The following is a 16,015-nucleotide window of genomic DNA, read 5'->3' on the forward strand; positions in this document are numbered from 1 at the left end:
GACATGCAGGTCAATAGGAGATGTTACAAATCTGTAAGCTCAATTCAGATTAAAATTTCGTATGCTGCTTTCATAATTGCTGAGGAAAACCTGCTGACCTCTAGAAAATTCTGAACTACAGCTGCATGGTATTTGGATTTGGACATTCCTGGATTTGTTTCTTTCTCTCACATAAGCATAAAACCGTCAACCACTGTACAGACTAAAGTTAGGATGGATATATACCCGACCATCAGACACTGCATCAGAAATCAAATTGCACTGCTTGTACAGGTTAGAATGCTAATTTCTGTTACCATTCTGAGAGAGCAACCTACATTAAATACTATTTTTAAAATATATATTATATATTTGTGTGGCAAAAGAGTCTTTTATTGTGCAAACTACGTTTTAATACTAAAAGTCTATCAACTGCTATAATAAATTCTACTGGAAATAACAAGGCAATCATCTTCCGACACTAACTTCGATGTTTTCATGGCCTTGGCTGTGAAGTTCATGTTACTTTTAGATGTTTCACTGTTTTAGGCATTACTTTCCAAAACCTCACAAACTATCTTTAAATAGCTGCAAATGACTGTTGACTTGGAGAAAAACCTCTGAACTACAGCTGTTTCTTAATTAATCCCAGCATGGTCCCCACCTGTTCTTTTGATCAAATGTGGCATGTAACTTCCTGAGAGAAGGTTCAGGTTTTGTGGGGGGTTTTCATTCAAACCAGCCTTCCAACAGTGGAAGACTAAAGGCTGATTATATCTTGCTAGAGGTATCACTGTAGTTATGTTTTTGGAAGTAAGATGAAGTATACATTTCTGTTTTGAGTCCAGCTCATTAATTCAGCCTAAGGCATACACTTTGAACGTCAAAAAAGACATTCTGTGAAAGTCGTTATGTGCTTTTTATGGATAACATTGCCTGTAGAGAGATCTCACTAAAATCTGTACTATAACTCTATAGACTTCTTCATTTGCTAGGTACCTAAGCCAAAAATACTTATTGATATAGCTTGGACTATCAAAACTTCTTACAGAGCTATGGAAAAAGTGAAAGTCACATGTACCCTGTAGTTCTATATCACGCTATGGTAAGAGAGAGTTACAGCTGTGTCCTGTAAATTCTATAGGCATGGGGAAATCTCAGAACATTTATGAAGTATATGCAAGATGACTTTAGGTTTATATCTCAAGATTGACCAAATTAATGAGACCATTGAGAGAAAATGGAAGTATGTAACACACTGCTCTGGTGAGCTAGATGATTAACACCAAACTTTGAAATATCTGGAAAAAAGTGCTGAATGTTTAAAGCACGGACATGACATACTGCTCAAAGATCTTTTGGTGTGTTACATATATAAACATGAGGTAGGTTTTCTTCAATAACCTAGAATATTGGTAAGACTATTATTAAAAAAAAAAAAGACCAGCGAACCAATGCAAGCTCTACTGTAAAACATCAATAGAAAGAAACAGAGAGAAATAGTTCTTGTTCTATAGTAAAAGACTTTCTGGAATGAAGTTGAGTCTGCTGCAACACAATTCTGTAAATGTGAGCACAGACTAAATTTCAATTAAAATAAGACGGCATAGAACCACAATATTCCCTTCTCATGTGACTTGCATAAGATTAGAGATAGGTACAGTTATAAATAGATTTTGCAAAACTACCAGTAGGCCAACTAAGAACTGAACTGATTTCAGTCTCACTGGTTACTCAGCTTGGTGAGAATCTCACTTCTGTTTTCAGGTGCATGTTACAATATATTCTAGGAGTACCTAAAAATGGAGAAAAGAATAAAATAGTTATAAAATACACAATTCTTTGATAGCTTACAGCAGTAGTTGAACTAAGCAAACTTACTGAATTCTAATATACCTTTTATTTTATTCTGGAGTAAAAACTACTGACAGCTTTTTGATATAGGGCTTTTATGAATTTGAAAGTGTTGTAAGCACAATACTTAGGCAATGTACATCAGATAAGTCTCATTGGAATCAGGCTAGGAAATCAGCCCCCTGTGCAGTTACGGGACTTATTAAATGCAGTGTGGTTTCAAATTTAAATTATAAGTCTTTTCATCTAGATCTGCAGCTGTGCAAGTGAGAGTAAAACACTACCAAATCCACTATAGCTTATTTTACAAAAGCAGATGGTTTCTTTTGCTCTTATATATAGCGGCTCAGGCCATTTTCTTCACAGAAATGAAAGGCTTCCCATCCCAGTCTTTTATTTTCACCTTATGCTATAGAATTAGTATGGAGTTGTTTTACATGAGCAAAAAAATGTCCAGAATTACCCCTTCCCTCCTACCCATCTTTGTGGTACAGAATCAATGACACTACGAAGCAGTGATGTAGGAGAGACCTAGACTGTATGTGTTGGCATAATGTCCCACCAGGCACAGTAATTTGCACGTCCTAGTCTAAAACCTGGGTTATATTTTAAAAACCTTACGAATGCTCACGTATATAAATAAGCATTTTTCTTTTGGGAAGTCATCTTTGCCTTTGGTTTTTCAACTCTTCCAGAATTCTAGTAATTGCTATGGGATGGCAGGGGCAGAATGGAGAAGAATCAATAAACAAAAACCACTAATGGATCCTCACAGGGGAAGCCTGCTAGATAAGGTCAGTGTGTTGTGGCAGGATTCCACAACCAAGCACTTGAAGAACTAATGTATAAAAGAACAGCAGTCTAAATTATTGAACTCAATAGCGTTATTTGGCTAGCAACCACAAAATCACAGTGACATCTTTACATTCAATTTTCAAACTAGAATACTACGTCATATAACTCAAAGTACTTGTACTTCTATATGTAACATACAACTTGACCATTTTCCCCCATGCTTTCTTGCAAACGAGTGATAGCCTTCTGAAAGTGACTTCTACATTTTATGTAAATTAAAAACTCTTAACAAAAGCTTTTGCTTCTAAATAAGTAGACTCGTATCATCTTTAAAAAGTCACACAGACTTATGCAATTGGTGCTGAGAGTAAGTATGGAGATTTTAGAAGACCAGTAAGCTTACTCCATCGTCCTCACAAAAAGCTTTTAGATTTGAAACTGGTATTGGCCAAACCAAAAACATAAGCAAGGTAGACACTGTCCATGTCAAATCTGAGGAAATCAGTCTTTTCCAATGCATGATTTTATTTATAGCTATTGCAATTCTTCCATGAACGATCTTTATTACAAAGGCATTTTTACAAATGTAGTCAAAAGTGCCCCACTCTAAAGCCAAAATGACTGATGTGCTGCACATTTGATGTGCAGGTGAAAATAAGTTAATTTTAATCAGGCACAATGGATATTTTGTTTTATAGGATTACTGTGGAATTGCCATATAGGTCTGAGTCAAAAAAATAAGAAATGGGAAACACATAATGAACAGGGGAAGCATTTTCCATGTGTACCTCTGTTAAAAATAAATTCCACCAGTTATATTTGCCTATGTTTATGCCAAATGCAGTATAAGGATGAGAACTGAACACAGCCAGCCTGTTTTTCTCGAAAATATTTTTTTTCTTTTGGAAAAATTCCCAAAATACAGTGCTGTAGCAACATCTAATGAAGGTCCCTGCTTGGTTGGAAAGGACTGCAGCAAGTAGATTTTTTTCCCTCCCCTTACATTTAATACAGAAAGGACAGGTTCTTCATGTCAAATAGTATTATCAATACAATGTACATAGCAGAGTGTATCTTGGCATATCACCGATTCCTTGAGTCACAATGATGCACATCACGGAAGAGGAAACAGCAAAAGATTTTAAGTACACATTAGTTCAAGTAGGTAAATGTCTACTATTTTGTCACAGCACTAAATCAGTATAGATCTTAAATAAAGCTTTCTTCTTTTGCTCTTTGTCACACAGCCTAAATAGAATATTACCTTATATAAGTAACTACTGCTAACAGAAAACGCTGCCCTCATATCTGTAGAAATAAACTGTAAGAGGTCAGAAACTTGTTCTTCCACAGTAGGTGTGCTTTGCTCCCTGTCTATAAGAAGTTACCACTCTAGAATGGTCAAAAGCATTTTAGTCAAAAGCATTTCTTACCTAAAAAATGGAGTCTTTAGGTCAAGAACATTGCCAGATTTAAATCCTGTCTGGTCCACCATAGCCACAATCTGAATGTCATAACTTTGTCTGCATCAGAAAGAGAAGTATAAAAAAGAGCTAATGCAACTAAAACAACTATAACATCTTGTGTCAAAAAAATACCAGTGTAGTTACTGTCTAAGTAGCAAACATATAACAAGCAAAGGAAATTTACTTGCACTGGTGTCAGAGCAAGGGCATGGTTATTTAATTATCTCTAAAGAAAAAGTTACAAAATGCTTAAGTGATTATAAGAGTCTGCATCTGAAAAAACCACAATTTTGTGCTGATACTATTCAGTAGTGAAAGGTCTTTTTCCTCCTGTGACAGAAATACTGTAAATTTCAGCATTAGTTAGTACAATCAGAGTATTAATTACAAAAAATACCTAACTGGCCAAACAGCATTAGGTCCACTCTTGTCATAATCCTGAATTTCACCAGGAAGGTTATTTTTCACAGGACTTTTTGCAAGAAAGTGAGTTTAAATAGAGAAGTAGAGGACCACCTGAGCAACTGAGAGCATACCAAAACACTGAAGCTGATCAAAGCTGGTCCTCCTGTTTGGAAGAGTAACTGCAGAGTTACCTAGAGGTGCTATGTTGATCCCGAAAGCAGAGGAGCAAGATTTGTTAGTTCAGTGCTAACACATGGTTAAAGTGCTTCTCATTCTCAGTCTGGCAAGGTCACTAGCTCAGGTGTCTCTTGAGCTAGTTGTAGCTCATATCTCCGTTGTAGATATGCCTTACGTATTGACATATTTACAGCAGTGGCCATGTAATCACTTTGTGGCATACAATGTTTCTTTCATATATTAAAATATGAATACGTTTTACATGTGATAGAGACATATCAAGATCTGTATTATTGATTTTCTCCGTAAGGAGTACCTAAGCAGAAAATCTGGAAATTTGACGAGTCCCATATCAAGTTGCTGATGTGATTAAATTGCTGAAAGTATTACTGACAGCTTTGATGTCACTGGAATCACCTGACTGGTAAGCATGTTACTCAAAAAAAAAAATAATTCACTTTCCTACACCAAGGAGGCTTTTCTTAAAACTACACATACACAATAGCAAACCAGGCTGCAACTTGCATGACTCAGTCACTTGAGGATTGTTTTCAAAGCAAAGCAAAGCGAAGCAGTGGAGTTGCCAAACATTTGACAGACAGCAGGAACAGCAGAAAAGTCTGGTGAGGAAATATGCCCTTCCAAAAGTAGTCACCTTCATCAGCCTCAGTGGAAGGACAAACAATGCATGAAAAGCGCTATTCTTAAGCAGGGGAGCACGTGCATAAGGGATTTTTTTCGGAATTAAAAATATAATGGATTTGGGATCAACCAAATCCAGGCTTCTCCTGTCTCTGCATAGGACTTGCTGAGAGACAAGGGGTGTTGGGACTTCAGGCAAACAACCAGGCTGCTGACAAAGACAATGGCCAGAGGTTACACTACCAGAACAAGGTGTGGAAAATTACTGGACGTGACCTGAAAAAATTGCTGTGTGCAAAAGACAGCAGAGTGGAAAGCTGACCAAAGCTGCAGTAGCACCATGAGGGAAGGCAGGATGTGACAGGTGGTTAAGAAGAAGGTATGTGAGAAGGAAGTCACAGGTAACTGGAGTGGAACGTGGACACCTTCTGGTGAGCAGAGTGTCACAAGGTCAACAGTGCCTGCATAACTGTATCAGTGATACTATGTAAATTGGTAATGGTACCAGAAATAACAAACGTGTGTACAAGTGTACGCAAAATTAACTGGGGTCTTTTGGGTACCTCTAACAAGAACAGCCACACTACAAAACCTACTTGGAAAGCATTCACACTTACCGCTTATTGGCAACAAGTAAGACTTTCCCTGACAGGGTTTCCCCCTCTTTAGCAAAGAGGGGCGTCTGAAGAAGGCAGCGTACTTGATACCAGTGAGTGAGAGGTTCTGTTGGAGCAGTGGACAACCAAACAGTAACCCTAAAACAAAAAAGAAAAACTTTCTCTCCCATCTTCTCCTTTTGGAAACAATTTTAAGTTCTTAGACTTTTATGTATGTGAGGCCTCAACTGCTTATAATAAACTGTAAATTGCCTTCAAGTAAGTTGGGAGACTGATTCTACCCTATGTTGAGAAATCAATCTGTTATGTCTCATTTTCTTTCTCTATCTATTCTGTGCCTGTCACCACCAGATCTGTGAACCTAAACCAATTACTGAGATTAAAAAAAAGAGACTCTTCAGACTCCTGTTTTCTCTTCTTTCCACACTGCCAGGACAGAGAATACTAATTTATCTCTCCTCGTACCACTCATGAAATTTCAACAAATTACAGGAGATGAAGGTTTGTCCTGAATGTGGCAATGTAATTCTTCACAATGGTAGCTTCACCCTTAAACAACACCCCACAAGAAGGTCCTCTACCTAGTTCTCACTTGCAAGAGATAATTTATTAATATATTTGAAGGGGCTCTAGGTGTAAAGAAAGGTATAACACAGATAATACTGTGAGCCCCATCCACTGACATTTCAAGTGCTACGACAACTACTAGAGTAGCAGAAAACCAGAGAGCTGCTGATTAAGCAGTTACCTGCTCCAAAATGGAGGCTTTCTCAGTGGAGAATTTCAGTCAGTTCCTACAAGTCTGCCCTTTTCTCTACTGTTTTAACTCATGTGGAGTTTCTGATTCCTTTTTTAAGATTAAAAATTTTACTATCAGCTGATAAAGTAAATACAAATTCACATAGGTCTATTTTCTTTCAACTGATAAACTATTCTGAATTCTTGACAATCCTCATTTCAAAGGCTAAGAAAAGGCATTTTTCTACACAAATAAACAGAAGTGCATTTTACAATTTACTGAAAAAAATCACCTCATCTAAAACTAGACCAATTTAACTGGGAAATCAACCAATCTTATCTAAGAGCTAAATATAGATAGCTGAAATCTAAGCAAATTTATCTAATTTTCACCTACTTACTATACCAGATGAATGTCCCCATTTTGAAATAAACGCCTGGTGCTGCAACAAAAAATTTTCCCAAGCCTGGTGAATTTTTCTCCGTTTCCACTTTGTTAGCTGAACTTGCAACCTGCTCTCCTTTTTGCCCACAAACAAGACCAGCCCAAATGGGAAAATCCAACTTATGTTCAAATGCTGCTGCTTTACTTATAATGCAAACCAGAAAGTTATATAATATTGCAAAGAATCAGCATTGTGTGGAACAGTGTGTTTTGACCCTCAACAGCTCCTGGAGGTGGTCTACTATAGATAATGTGCACCCCAATCAACTGGAAGCAAGAGCACCACCATCTATTCACACTGCTAGCACAAGGTTATCACACTTATTACCTCTAGAAGACATAATTTCTTTAATAGGATGGAATTACATTACAGATAAGGTCAGCACCAGATAAAGGTCTAATTCTGGCACACCTTTATGAAAGATGCAATTTTCCCCCCGTATTTATATTTCATAGGATGAAGGAAAAAGTACTTACAATGATCCTACAAATGCCACATCAAACCAGAAGGCCAGGCCATGGATTAATCCAGACCGCATCATTTTGAAAACAAATGGGATTTCCACTCTGCAGGAGAAAAAAAATATGCTGCCAAAGTAATTTCCAAAAAATATGGGATATTCCACCAGAAACTTACCTTGTACTAACTTCTGTATTTCCATTCTTATTCACCAGTTTATGTCTCCACTTTCCAAATATTTAAAAGGATATGCTCTTTTTCTTTGTGTCAATAGAATTAATCAATGGCACTGATTTAGGTGGTAGCTTTTTGTATGCCTTATTTCATAGTAGAATCAAATATGCCATCACAAAAGTGTTAATGCATCATTTGTTGTAACACTGTAGACTTATAAATACAGGGGTTCAGTCTTTCCAGTGGAAAATTTCCCATTCCCACTGAAGCACTTGGATTTAGTTTAAATACTGTTTTGAACAGGAAAAGGTTGCACTACAAATCTGACAAACAGAACTACTACTGGAACCAGAAGGAAAAATTGAGCTGCTTGAGAAAGAGCTGGAATATTTTCCCTTCCAAAAGAACTATTACTGGATAAGTAGTTGAACCCAAATCTAACCCACTCTTGCAGAAACATAATGAAATTAGTATTCAGGTATGAACATATTAGTTCTGGGAACCACTGAAGGAAGTCAATGCTAGCCAGCTGAAACTGGAAAGCAATTCTCCAGCTGTTTCCCCTTCTTAGAGCAATTCTTCTTTCTCACTAGACCATGTCATTTATATAATTAGTTGTGAGTCTTGTTGAAACAACAAGGGTTCAGAGTTTCAAAGACAGTCTGTGATATTTTCCCCTTATGACAGTGTCTTGCAAGGACTTGAAGTACTCCCTCAAATTCTCCCATATGGTACACTTTATTTCACAGATGTACTGAGAAGGAGGCTTCTCTGCTGTCATTCTGGGACACAAAGGATGCAGGCTGGTTTATATGTAAGACTTCCCAACTAAAGATTTGAAGGAGCTCTGGAAGGAAGCAAAGAGGTACTGCTGACTCCTGTTAAACTGGAAAACATTTAAAGAAAAGAGATACACAAGAGTTCAGCAATGCAGCTTGTAATGACACCATTTGACAAGGTCTTTTAGGATGTCTACACAGAAAAACAAAAATTGCCTTGTAACTAGATTTAAATGTGTCCCAACATATAACACTAAGAAGTAAACACTGCCATCCAGAGTCCATTTTACCCTTTCAGCAGCAAAATTTTGTGAAACAATCTCTGGTGTTTCACAGGCTCACAAACAAGCTTCTCTGCTAATACCAGACAAATCGTCATGCAGATGAACGCTCCTGTCTATTACAAGCGGTGTAATTATTCCGGCATGCCACCTTCCCTCCTCTGTGTCCACCACCAAAGCTTCCTCTCTCGCTAAGCACCAATAATCAACAGCCAGTTACAAAAATGTAAGATTAAGAGTAGGTTGCTGGCGTCTGCTGACCTATGGAAGTCTTCCTCAGTAGCTTCCATGAAGTTAACAGTGTACTTCACTGTGCTGGCCATCAGAATTCTCACATCAAAGGTATCCTATGGGGGTAAAATAAAATAAAACAAAATAAAACAAACAAGAGTTTCAAGTGTTAAAATTTTGTCTTGTCAGTGTATAAACTTGTTTTCTGTTTAAAAAAACTGGTAAAAAAGACAAAAATCAGCCTCCACCCCAATAAACTTATTTTACATGTTTCAGTTTTTTATCATCCCTTAGAACACTGTTAAATTTTGCAATATTAACAGGATTTAACATATTTGATTGCTTACATACCTATCAAAGCCTGTTTATTCAACCTAGAAACAATAAAATTTGTCCAAAATTGATCACTTGTAAAAAAATATGGTGGGTTTGTTTGGCTGGTTTATTTGGGGTTGTTTTGGTTTTTTTTTTTTAAACTACATGCATTTTAATGTGCTCTTCTGCACTGCAGTTGGGTAACCTGAACTAAGACAGTATGAAAATACTTGAAAATTAAATTATGAAGTACAGGAAGAAAATTACTTAATAGAGATTGCCCTCTAGAAAAAAGTTAGGAGTAGTCAGTCAGCAAATGAAAACTTCTCCCTTCATTTTTCTTTCCTTAATCACATATACTAATCCTAATTTATCACTGTTAGCAAGCTCTTTCATAAGTAAAGCAAACCCTTAACATAAAGGCTTGTATCACATGCCCCCACAGTGAACCCATCTAAGAACTAAAATCTATCTGCAGAGTAAGGGGAAGCCAAGGAGATATGTGATTTTTTTAAAGAAATAAGTTAATGTAGCTTTTATTGGGAAATGTATTTCTGATTTTCAAAGGATGAAGAACCTCAGCTGAGAAATCAAAGCCAAACATGTACTCCATACAGGATGCAAGTATGTGCCACAGTCCTAAAGATTACTCTGTTCTCTAACTGAAAACCAAAGAGACAGCACTGAGAATGACCATGCTATAGTCAAAGATATGACTGAAATTTATGACAAAAAATGAGAGCTTTCTCTTATCCGCTTCAAGTACTAAAAGCAGTCAAGTGCAGAAGGTCACATCAGTAGTCTGATGGTCCTTCCAGATTTCTGGACAGGTTGTAGGGTCTGCATGATACAGCAGCTACACTGCTATCGCCACTTAAACTAGTTAGCCTAAAGCTAGCCAAGATTTACTGCGGTCGCATTTCTGAGAGTGAACCTTTCCATTGCACTTACACTGAAGTATTATACTGGGGGAGGGTGTAGCAGGGTGAGGATGGTTTAGGTTCCATCACCAGGGAGGTGAGGATGTCTCCTGCATTCTTTCAAACTAGATACCACCTAGAATTTTACTAAAAAGAATGAAGGAGAACAGGAGGTGCTAGATCCAAGTTACCAATAAAATAAGGACATCTACATATTAAAAAAAGGCTGTTTCATAATACAGAAACCTGTTTGCCTCGCTGCTTTCTCCTTTCCTTTAATTTGTGGTTCACAAATGGGAAGGGAAAAATTGAGATCAAGACACGTGTTTAAGACTGGAAACACTCAGGGAAGCTAGTTGCATGTTAGGAAGACAGTTGTTCACATGCTGTGGCTTCCTAATGTGTGTATATCTATAGACATCTGTTATTCACAGCAAAACCAGTAACATTACATATAGCAGTTAACCTTTGACAGCAGCATTGTTCACACTCACAGCATTAGTTCCTGGCTCTCTACTCAACAGTCACAGAGCTCTGTTAAACAAGGAGGCTACTGTACCTTTAGGATTTTGTGGAGGGATTAAATAGGAAGAGGGAAAAACACAAAAAAATAACCCCCAGACATACAAACCTACCACAATAGGTTGTCGGAAATACTCATTCACCGCTGCATTGCGCATGCTGGACAGGTTGACCCCATAAAAGCATTCTTGGCACCTAGAAAGAGTAACACATAAAATGTTCAGGACAAAATGTTTTTTTTTTTTTTCCTGTATTCCAACCGGACCCAGGCACAATAACTGTAAATGGCAGGTGAAGTGCAGCTAAGCACCTCTTTCCTTTTCCCCTGTCTGCCATGAAGCCAAATTGCAGAACTCCTTTGCTTACTTTATTCTCCTCACCGACCACCTATACAGCACTGAGGTGATATGATCCCCTCAGATGGACATATAGAGACATTTCACACTATGCTTCTGAAAGAATCCATACAGCAAGCAGAGAATAGGGAGGAGGGCTGAGGCACTCTTAAGCTTCTTTTCTTAGCTTGAGCTATTCCAGAATGGGGAGTGGACCTTGTATAAATCAAAATAGTGACGAGGACACCTGCATTACAGGTCTGTTTTCCCTCTTCAATGTCAATAAAAAGGAAAAGGTCATCATATACCAACTGAATGGGAAAAGAAATAGTATTTTTTATCTTACCAATTTATGCAAATGTACATTTAATGTATATTCAGACTATTTCCAGTATGAAATTTGAAATTAAAATATACATGCTTGTGTATAACACTCTCATCAACTCATTGAAAAGTTTAATAGGTATTTTTACTTCCAGATAACATAAACAAAAGAGCATGGAAAGGGGAAACGGCAAGGAGGCTCAACTCCTTGTGATGGAAGTATCACCTAGATACAAAACCATGGTCAAGCCTTCCAAGTCTTCAGAAGAACTTAAAAAAGGAAACTTTAAATGTTTGTCCTCATTGTTACAGCATCATACAACTCCTAAACGATCATAACTTTTTACTTGGATGAGTTAGTCTAAACCAATCTGGCAATATCCCTTTAATACTGATAAATTCTGCATTATTGCTTCTGTGCTAATTGCATAAAGGGAAGATGCCCAGATGTCTCAGAAGATTATCTTTAAGGAAAGAACTCAAATAAGCACAACACAGGAAATCAGCTGACACCAGTAACTGCAAGTGATCTTTTACCCTTTTCCGTATGTTTCCTGTAGTCTATAATTGAGTTGCTTATTTATCACAGATGAGAAAGACAAAATGTGCACTATAAGTGTATGAGAAACGTAGCCTTTCCTTTGTATAGTAAACAGGCTATGCTAACTGCTGCATCTAAAGTTTGAACACACAGCATGATTTTTGCATAGGATTTTGAAGGTTTTTTAAAGTCATAGTGCCCCTACTGGATGAAAGTTTGAATTGCAAATCTATGTATTTCTTTCACTCTTTTGCTCAAGTACTATCATCCGACTTGATCCAAAACCATACCCAATCTCTAAGACCCAGGATATAGATTTAACTAAATAGGAAAGGATTTATTATACACAAAACACATCTGTCCTGACTAATAAAGCTGGTCAATGAATGAAAGCTGTTTCTTGAGGCCTGGAATTTGAAGCTTAGCAGATCAGATGCTATCACCAGTTAGTTCCTGATGGCTTACTTCTAACATCCAAGAAAGCCCTGAGGAAGCGGTTTGTCTGAAATAGGACTTTTATAGCCTGGATCTATCAGGACATCCAGACCTTTTATTTTAAGAACATGAATGTCCTAGAGTGATGCAGAATCAGAACTACTGCACTCTCACCCAGCATATTTTCTTCCCGCATTTGCTTGAAGGCATTAGAAGGACTTATTTGTTGGTCTTTAGAGAACTTAGTAACCTCAACAGCATTTAATCCTCTTGCACAATCAATGTCCTGGGTATACATCCATACAAAACTACAACTACGCAGATAGGAGGACTGATACTGTTGTCCTCTGCTCAGGAGACATCTCGAGACAGCAATAAACTATCTTGTAGGCAGACAAACTATTCTGTTTAGGAATATGCTAAACAGTACCTGATATACAAGGAGTATCATCAAGGTCAATGGTGTGGCATTTCTGTGGTTACTTTGGTTGAAACATTCTCATAAAAAATTAAAAGTAGGTAATAAAAGAACTGTCAAAACTGGGAGACAGATGGGTGGAGGGAAGACTGCAATATGTTGCCCCCTGATTGCTATCCTAATTACAAAGTATTACTACAGTCGGTGATAATAATGTTAACAGCAAAAACATTCTTGGTGCAAAGAGAAATTAGTTACTAAAGCAAACTTGAAAAATCAGATTCTCTGCTTGATGCAATTCTCTGAAAGCTTTGCAGTGGTTGACAGATAATTCAGCTTATTAAATGTATGCATGCAGACTATCTGGAATCAAATCATGCCAGCTAGATACAGATGAAGTTCTCTTTTCCCTTTTTTTGAGAATGCAGATGCTGTATTTGTGTTAACAAACTATAAGAAACTAATCTAGCTGGACTATTCAGTCCCAGCTGTAAAACTCTTAAACAACAAAAGGCATGAGATTTTTTCCCACCATTAATAACATTACCATATATGTTAGTGTGCATGGAGATATACACGCATACACTGTAACTACCCCACGGGTATTCCACAGAGGTCTTACATTTATTACAAATGAAGATGAAGCATCCCAAGCAGTGTGAAATGAAATGCTTTCAGATTGGCAGTAACATCCAGTCCTGTATAGACCTGGGGAAAAAAACCCTGTATTTCTGCTTCAAACTACTAAGTATGTATCTATTTTCTTTACTGAGTGATGAAGAGTCTTCATCGTGGTAAAACATTGTGCTTTAGTCTTGTAATTCATAGTCTACTATATATAATTGACATGTCAAGTATATAAGCAAAAGTAACATCATCTTTGGGAAGAGGGACCAGAATGACAGTTGAAATGTGAAAACTTATTGGAAGTTACTTCTACCTTCTTTTTTTCACTTTCTTAACATAAAAAATTACTGTTGCAGCTTTTGTGGTTGTAAACATACAATGCAAACATTTAATAATAGACTCAACCTACACAGTGAGACAAAAGAGCACAAACTGGCTGTATAAAGTAACATTGCCAGCAAAGGATTCAGCATGTAAATCACTCAAATTTCTCTCACTCCTTTAATCGCTACAGAAATATTAAGATTTTGTCATAGCTCTATTTCAGAGACAGACAGAAGAAACCTTTTAAGTATGAGCAGTTATACCATAACCTGGGCATGGAAGAAAATGTTGTCTTTAATCTAAGAAACCAACAAATAGGTTTGATGAAGACCACTTAGTGTTCACATTCCACATCACAAGCTGAAACAATAGGTGAAAGACTGCATTTATCATCTTCCAGATGATGTAAAAATAGTTAACCCCAGCGTTCCACAGTACCTTTTATATAAAACCTTTACATAATTATAATCTATAAATGGCTAATTTATAAAGTAACTGATCTGTATCATATGTAGGACTAGAGATGTTTAAAAATAAACCTGCCATTTGCTGAAATGGAATCACCTCAATTTCTCCTCATTAGGATATCAATGTAAATGTTTCCTCCTATATCAAGCACAGCAACAGCTCACCAGTGGGTAGTAGCAGCACACTCCAAGTCAAAAGGAGTACAACAAGAATTTAGGTGGACAGAAAGTTACTACGAAATTCAAAATTGTTCAAGACGTGGGAATTTATACTGATTCTCTGTGAAGACTGCAAGGGAATCTCTCCTGTGCTTAGGTATCTGGGACTTCAGCCAGCACAATGATCACCATCTACAGCATACTACACTTCGGTGTAGCAAAGGAAACACTAGCACCTGATTCACATTCAACTCTTTCTCCCAATGGATGCTCACTGGAGTAAATTTCTCTTTCAAAAAGAGACCGAATCAGCTCTGGCACTTCCTGAGAGAACCTTCCAACTTGCACAATGAGCAGTATGACTGTAAGCCAGAGCAGAAGTGAACACTGAAAACATAAAAGCATTCTCTTCCAAGGTTGACAGACAGTTTATACTGAATCAAAGAACTGATTTAATTTTTCACCTCTACTGAATCTTTGATAAAAATAAAATAACTTAAATAATCTTTACCAAAAATTGGCTCTGGAGTAGTGTTCCATGTAGAGCTGCTCATCAGAAAAAGGAGCCAAATAAACATCACTGAAAGTTGGGAACATCATTCCTAGTAAACAAAAGACAATATAAATTAGAAAGGCAAGTGTTCAAGAACCATTTGGACAATGCTCTTAAATACATGGTTTAATGTTAAGGTTGCAATATATGGAGTAATGAGTTGGACTTCATGATCCTTGTGAGTCCCTTCCAGCTCAGGATATTCTGTGATTCTATAGTCCGAGACAACCCTACAGGAATGTCTTCACTAGCAAGAAACCACCAGTTCAGAAGCAGCAATTTTCATACACTTCAGATATCTTAGCATTTAGTTTCATTAATGTATGGGTTACTGAAATGTGAGTATGCTAGAGCAGTTAGCACAAAAACCAACCCAGAACATCTATAAGAACAGACCAGAATACTTCATAAAGTCCTAATAATTTTATGGTTCTATATCAAATATTTGAATTATTTAGCTTCCTTCAAATGAAGTGAAATTCTTGCTGCAAAATACCTTCTCAACACTCTCCAGTGAAAATACAGCACCTTCTTTGCTTAGAGCTAACCTAATAAATATAACATCTGTGCAAGGGATTTGCATTAAAGCTCAGACTTGATCTTGAATTAAAGTGCTGCGTATGGTTTTGGTCAAATTTGGAAGAACAGATGTTAATGAATGAAGTACTTATATGCACTTCACTCTTAAGACTTTTATCCAGGAAAGATACAGCACTTTAGAGTAAATACTGAAATTTTTACAAACACAAAATTGTATACTACACCTTTTTCTTTTTTTAAACAGATGCTGAAGTTGAGGAAGAGAATTTTGTTTGCATGAAGTGGCAAATCGGTGGCAAAGCATGGAATGAAATCCTGATCTATTAGTTTGCAAGAATGCATTTTCATTAGAATCTCAAACTCTAATGGCTCAGGAAACCAGATGAATTACCTTCCATTATTTTCTATGGACAGTGCATCAGACTGCCTAGCAGCTTAAATGAAAGCCCTTGTATTCTATTGTGCATGTGTCAATGGAAGCAGGAAACAAAG

At 37.0% G+C, this 16,015-nt stretch overlaps 1 protein-coding gene across 1 annotated transcript in view; it reads right to left on the reverse strand.

Annotated features, from left to right (window-relative positions):
• Positions 1–4,057: 4,057 nt before the first annotated feature.
• LOC104046015 (histone-arginine methyltransferase CARM1) overlaps positions 4,058–16,015 on the reverse strand; it is a 48,301-nt gene continuing 36,343 nt past the window's right edge. The window contains exons 7-12 of the mRNA XM_064439544.1: positions 14,942–15,032; positions 10,914–10,995; positions 9,074–9,159; positions 7,596–7,685; positions 5,936–6,073; positions 4,058–4,151 (exon numbers count right to left, since the gene is read on the reverse strand). Coding sequence (XP_064295614.1) covers positions 4,058–4,151; positions 5,936–6,073; positions 7,596–7,685; positions 9,074–9,159; positions 10,914–10,995; positions 14,942–15,032 — 581 coding nt within the window. The remainder of the gene's footprint in view (positions 4,152–5,935; positions 6,074–7,595; positions 7,686–9,073; positions 9,160–10,913; positions 10,996–14,941; positions 15,033–16,015) is intronic.

This window comes from Phalacrocorax carbo, chromosome Z (assembly GCF_963921805.1).
Source record: "Phalacrocorax carbo chromosome Z, bPhaCar2.1, whole genome shotgun sequence".
NCBI lineage: Eukaryota > Metazoa > Chordata > Aves > Suliformes > Phalacrocoracidae > Phalacrocorax > Phalacrocorax carbo.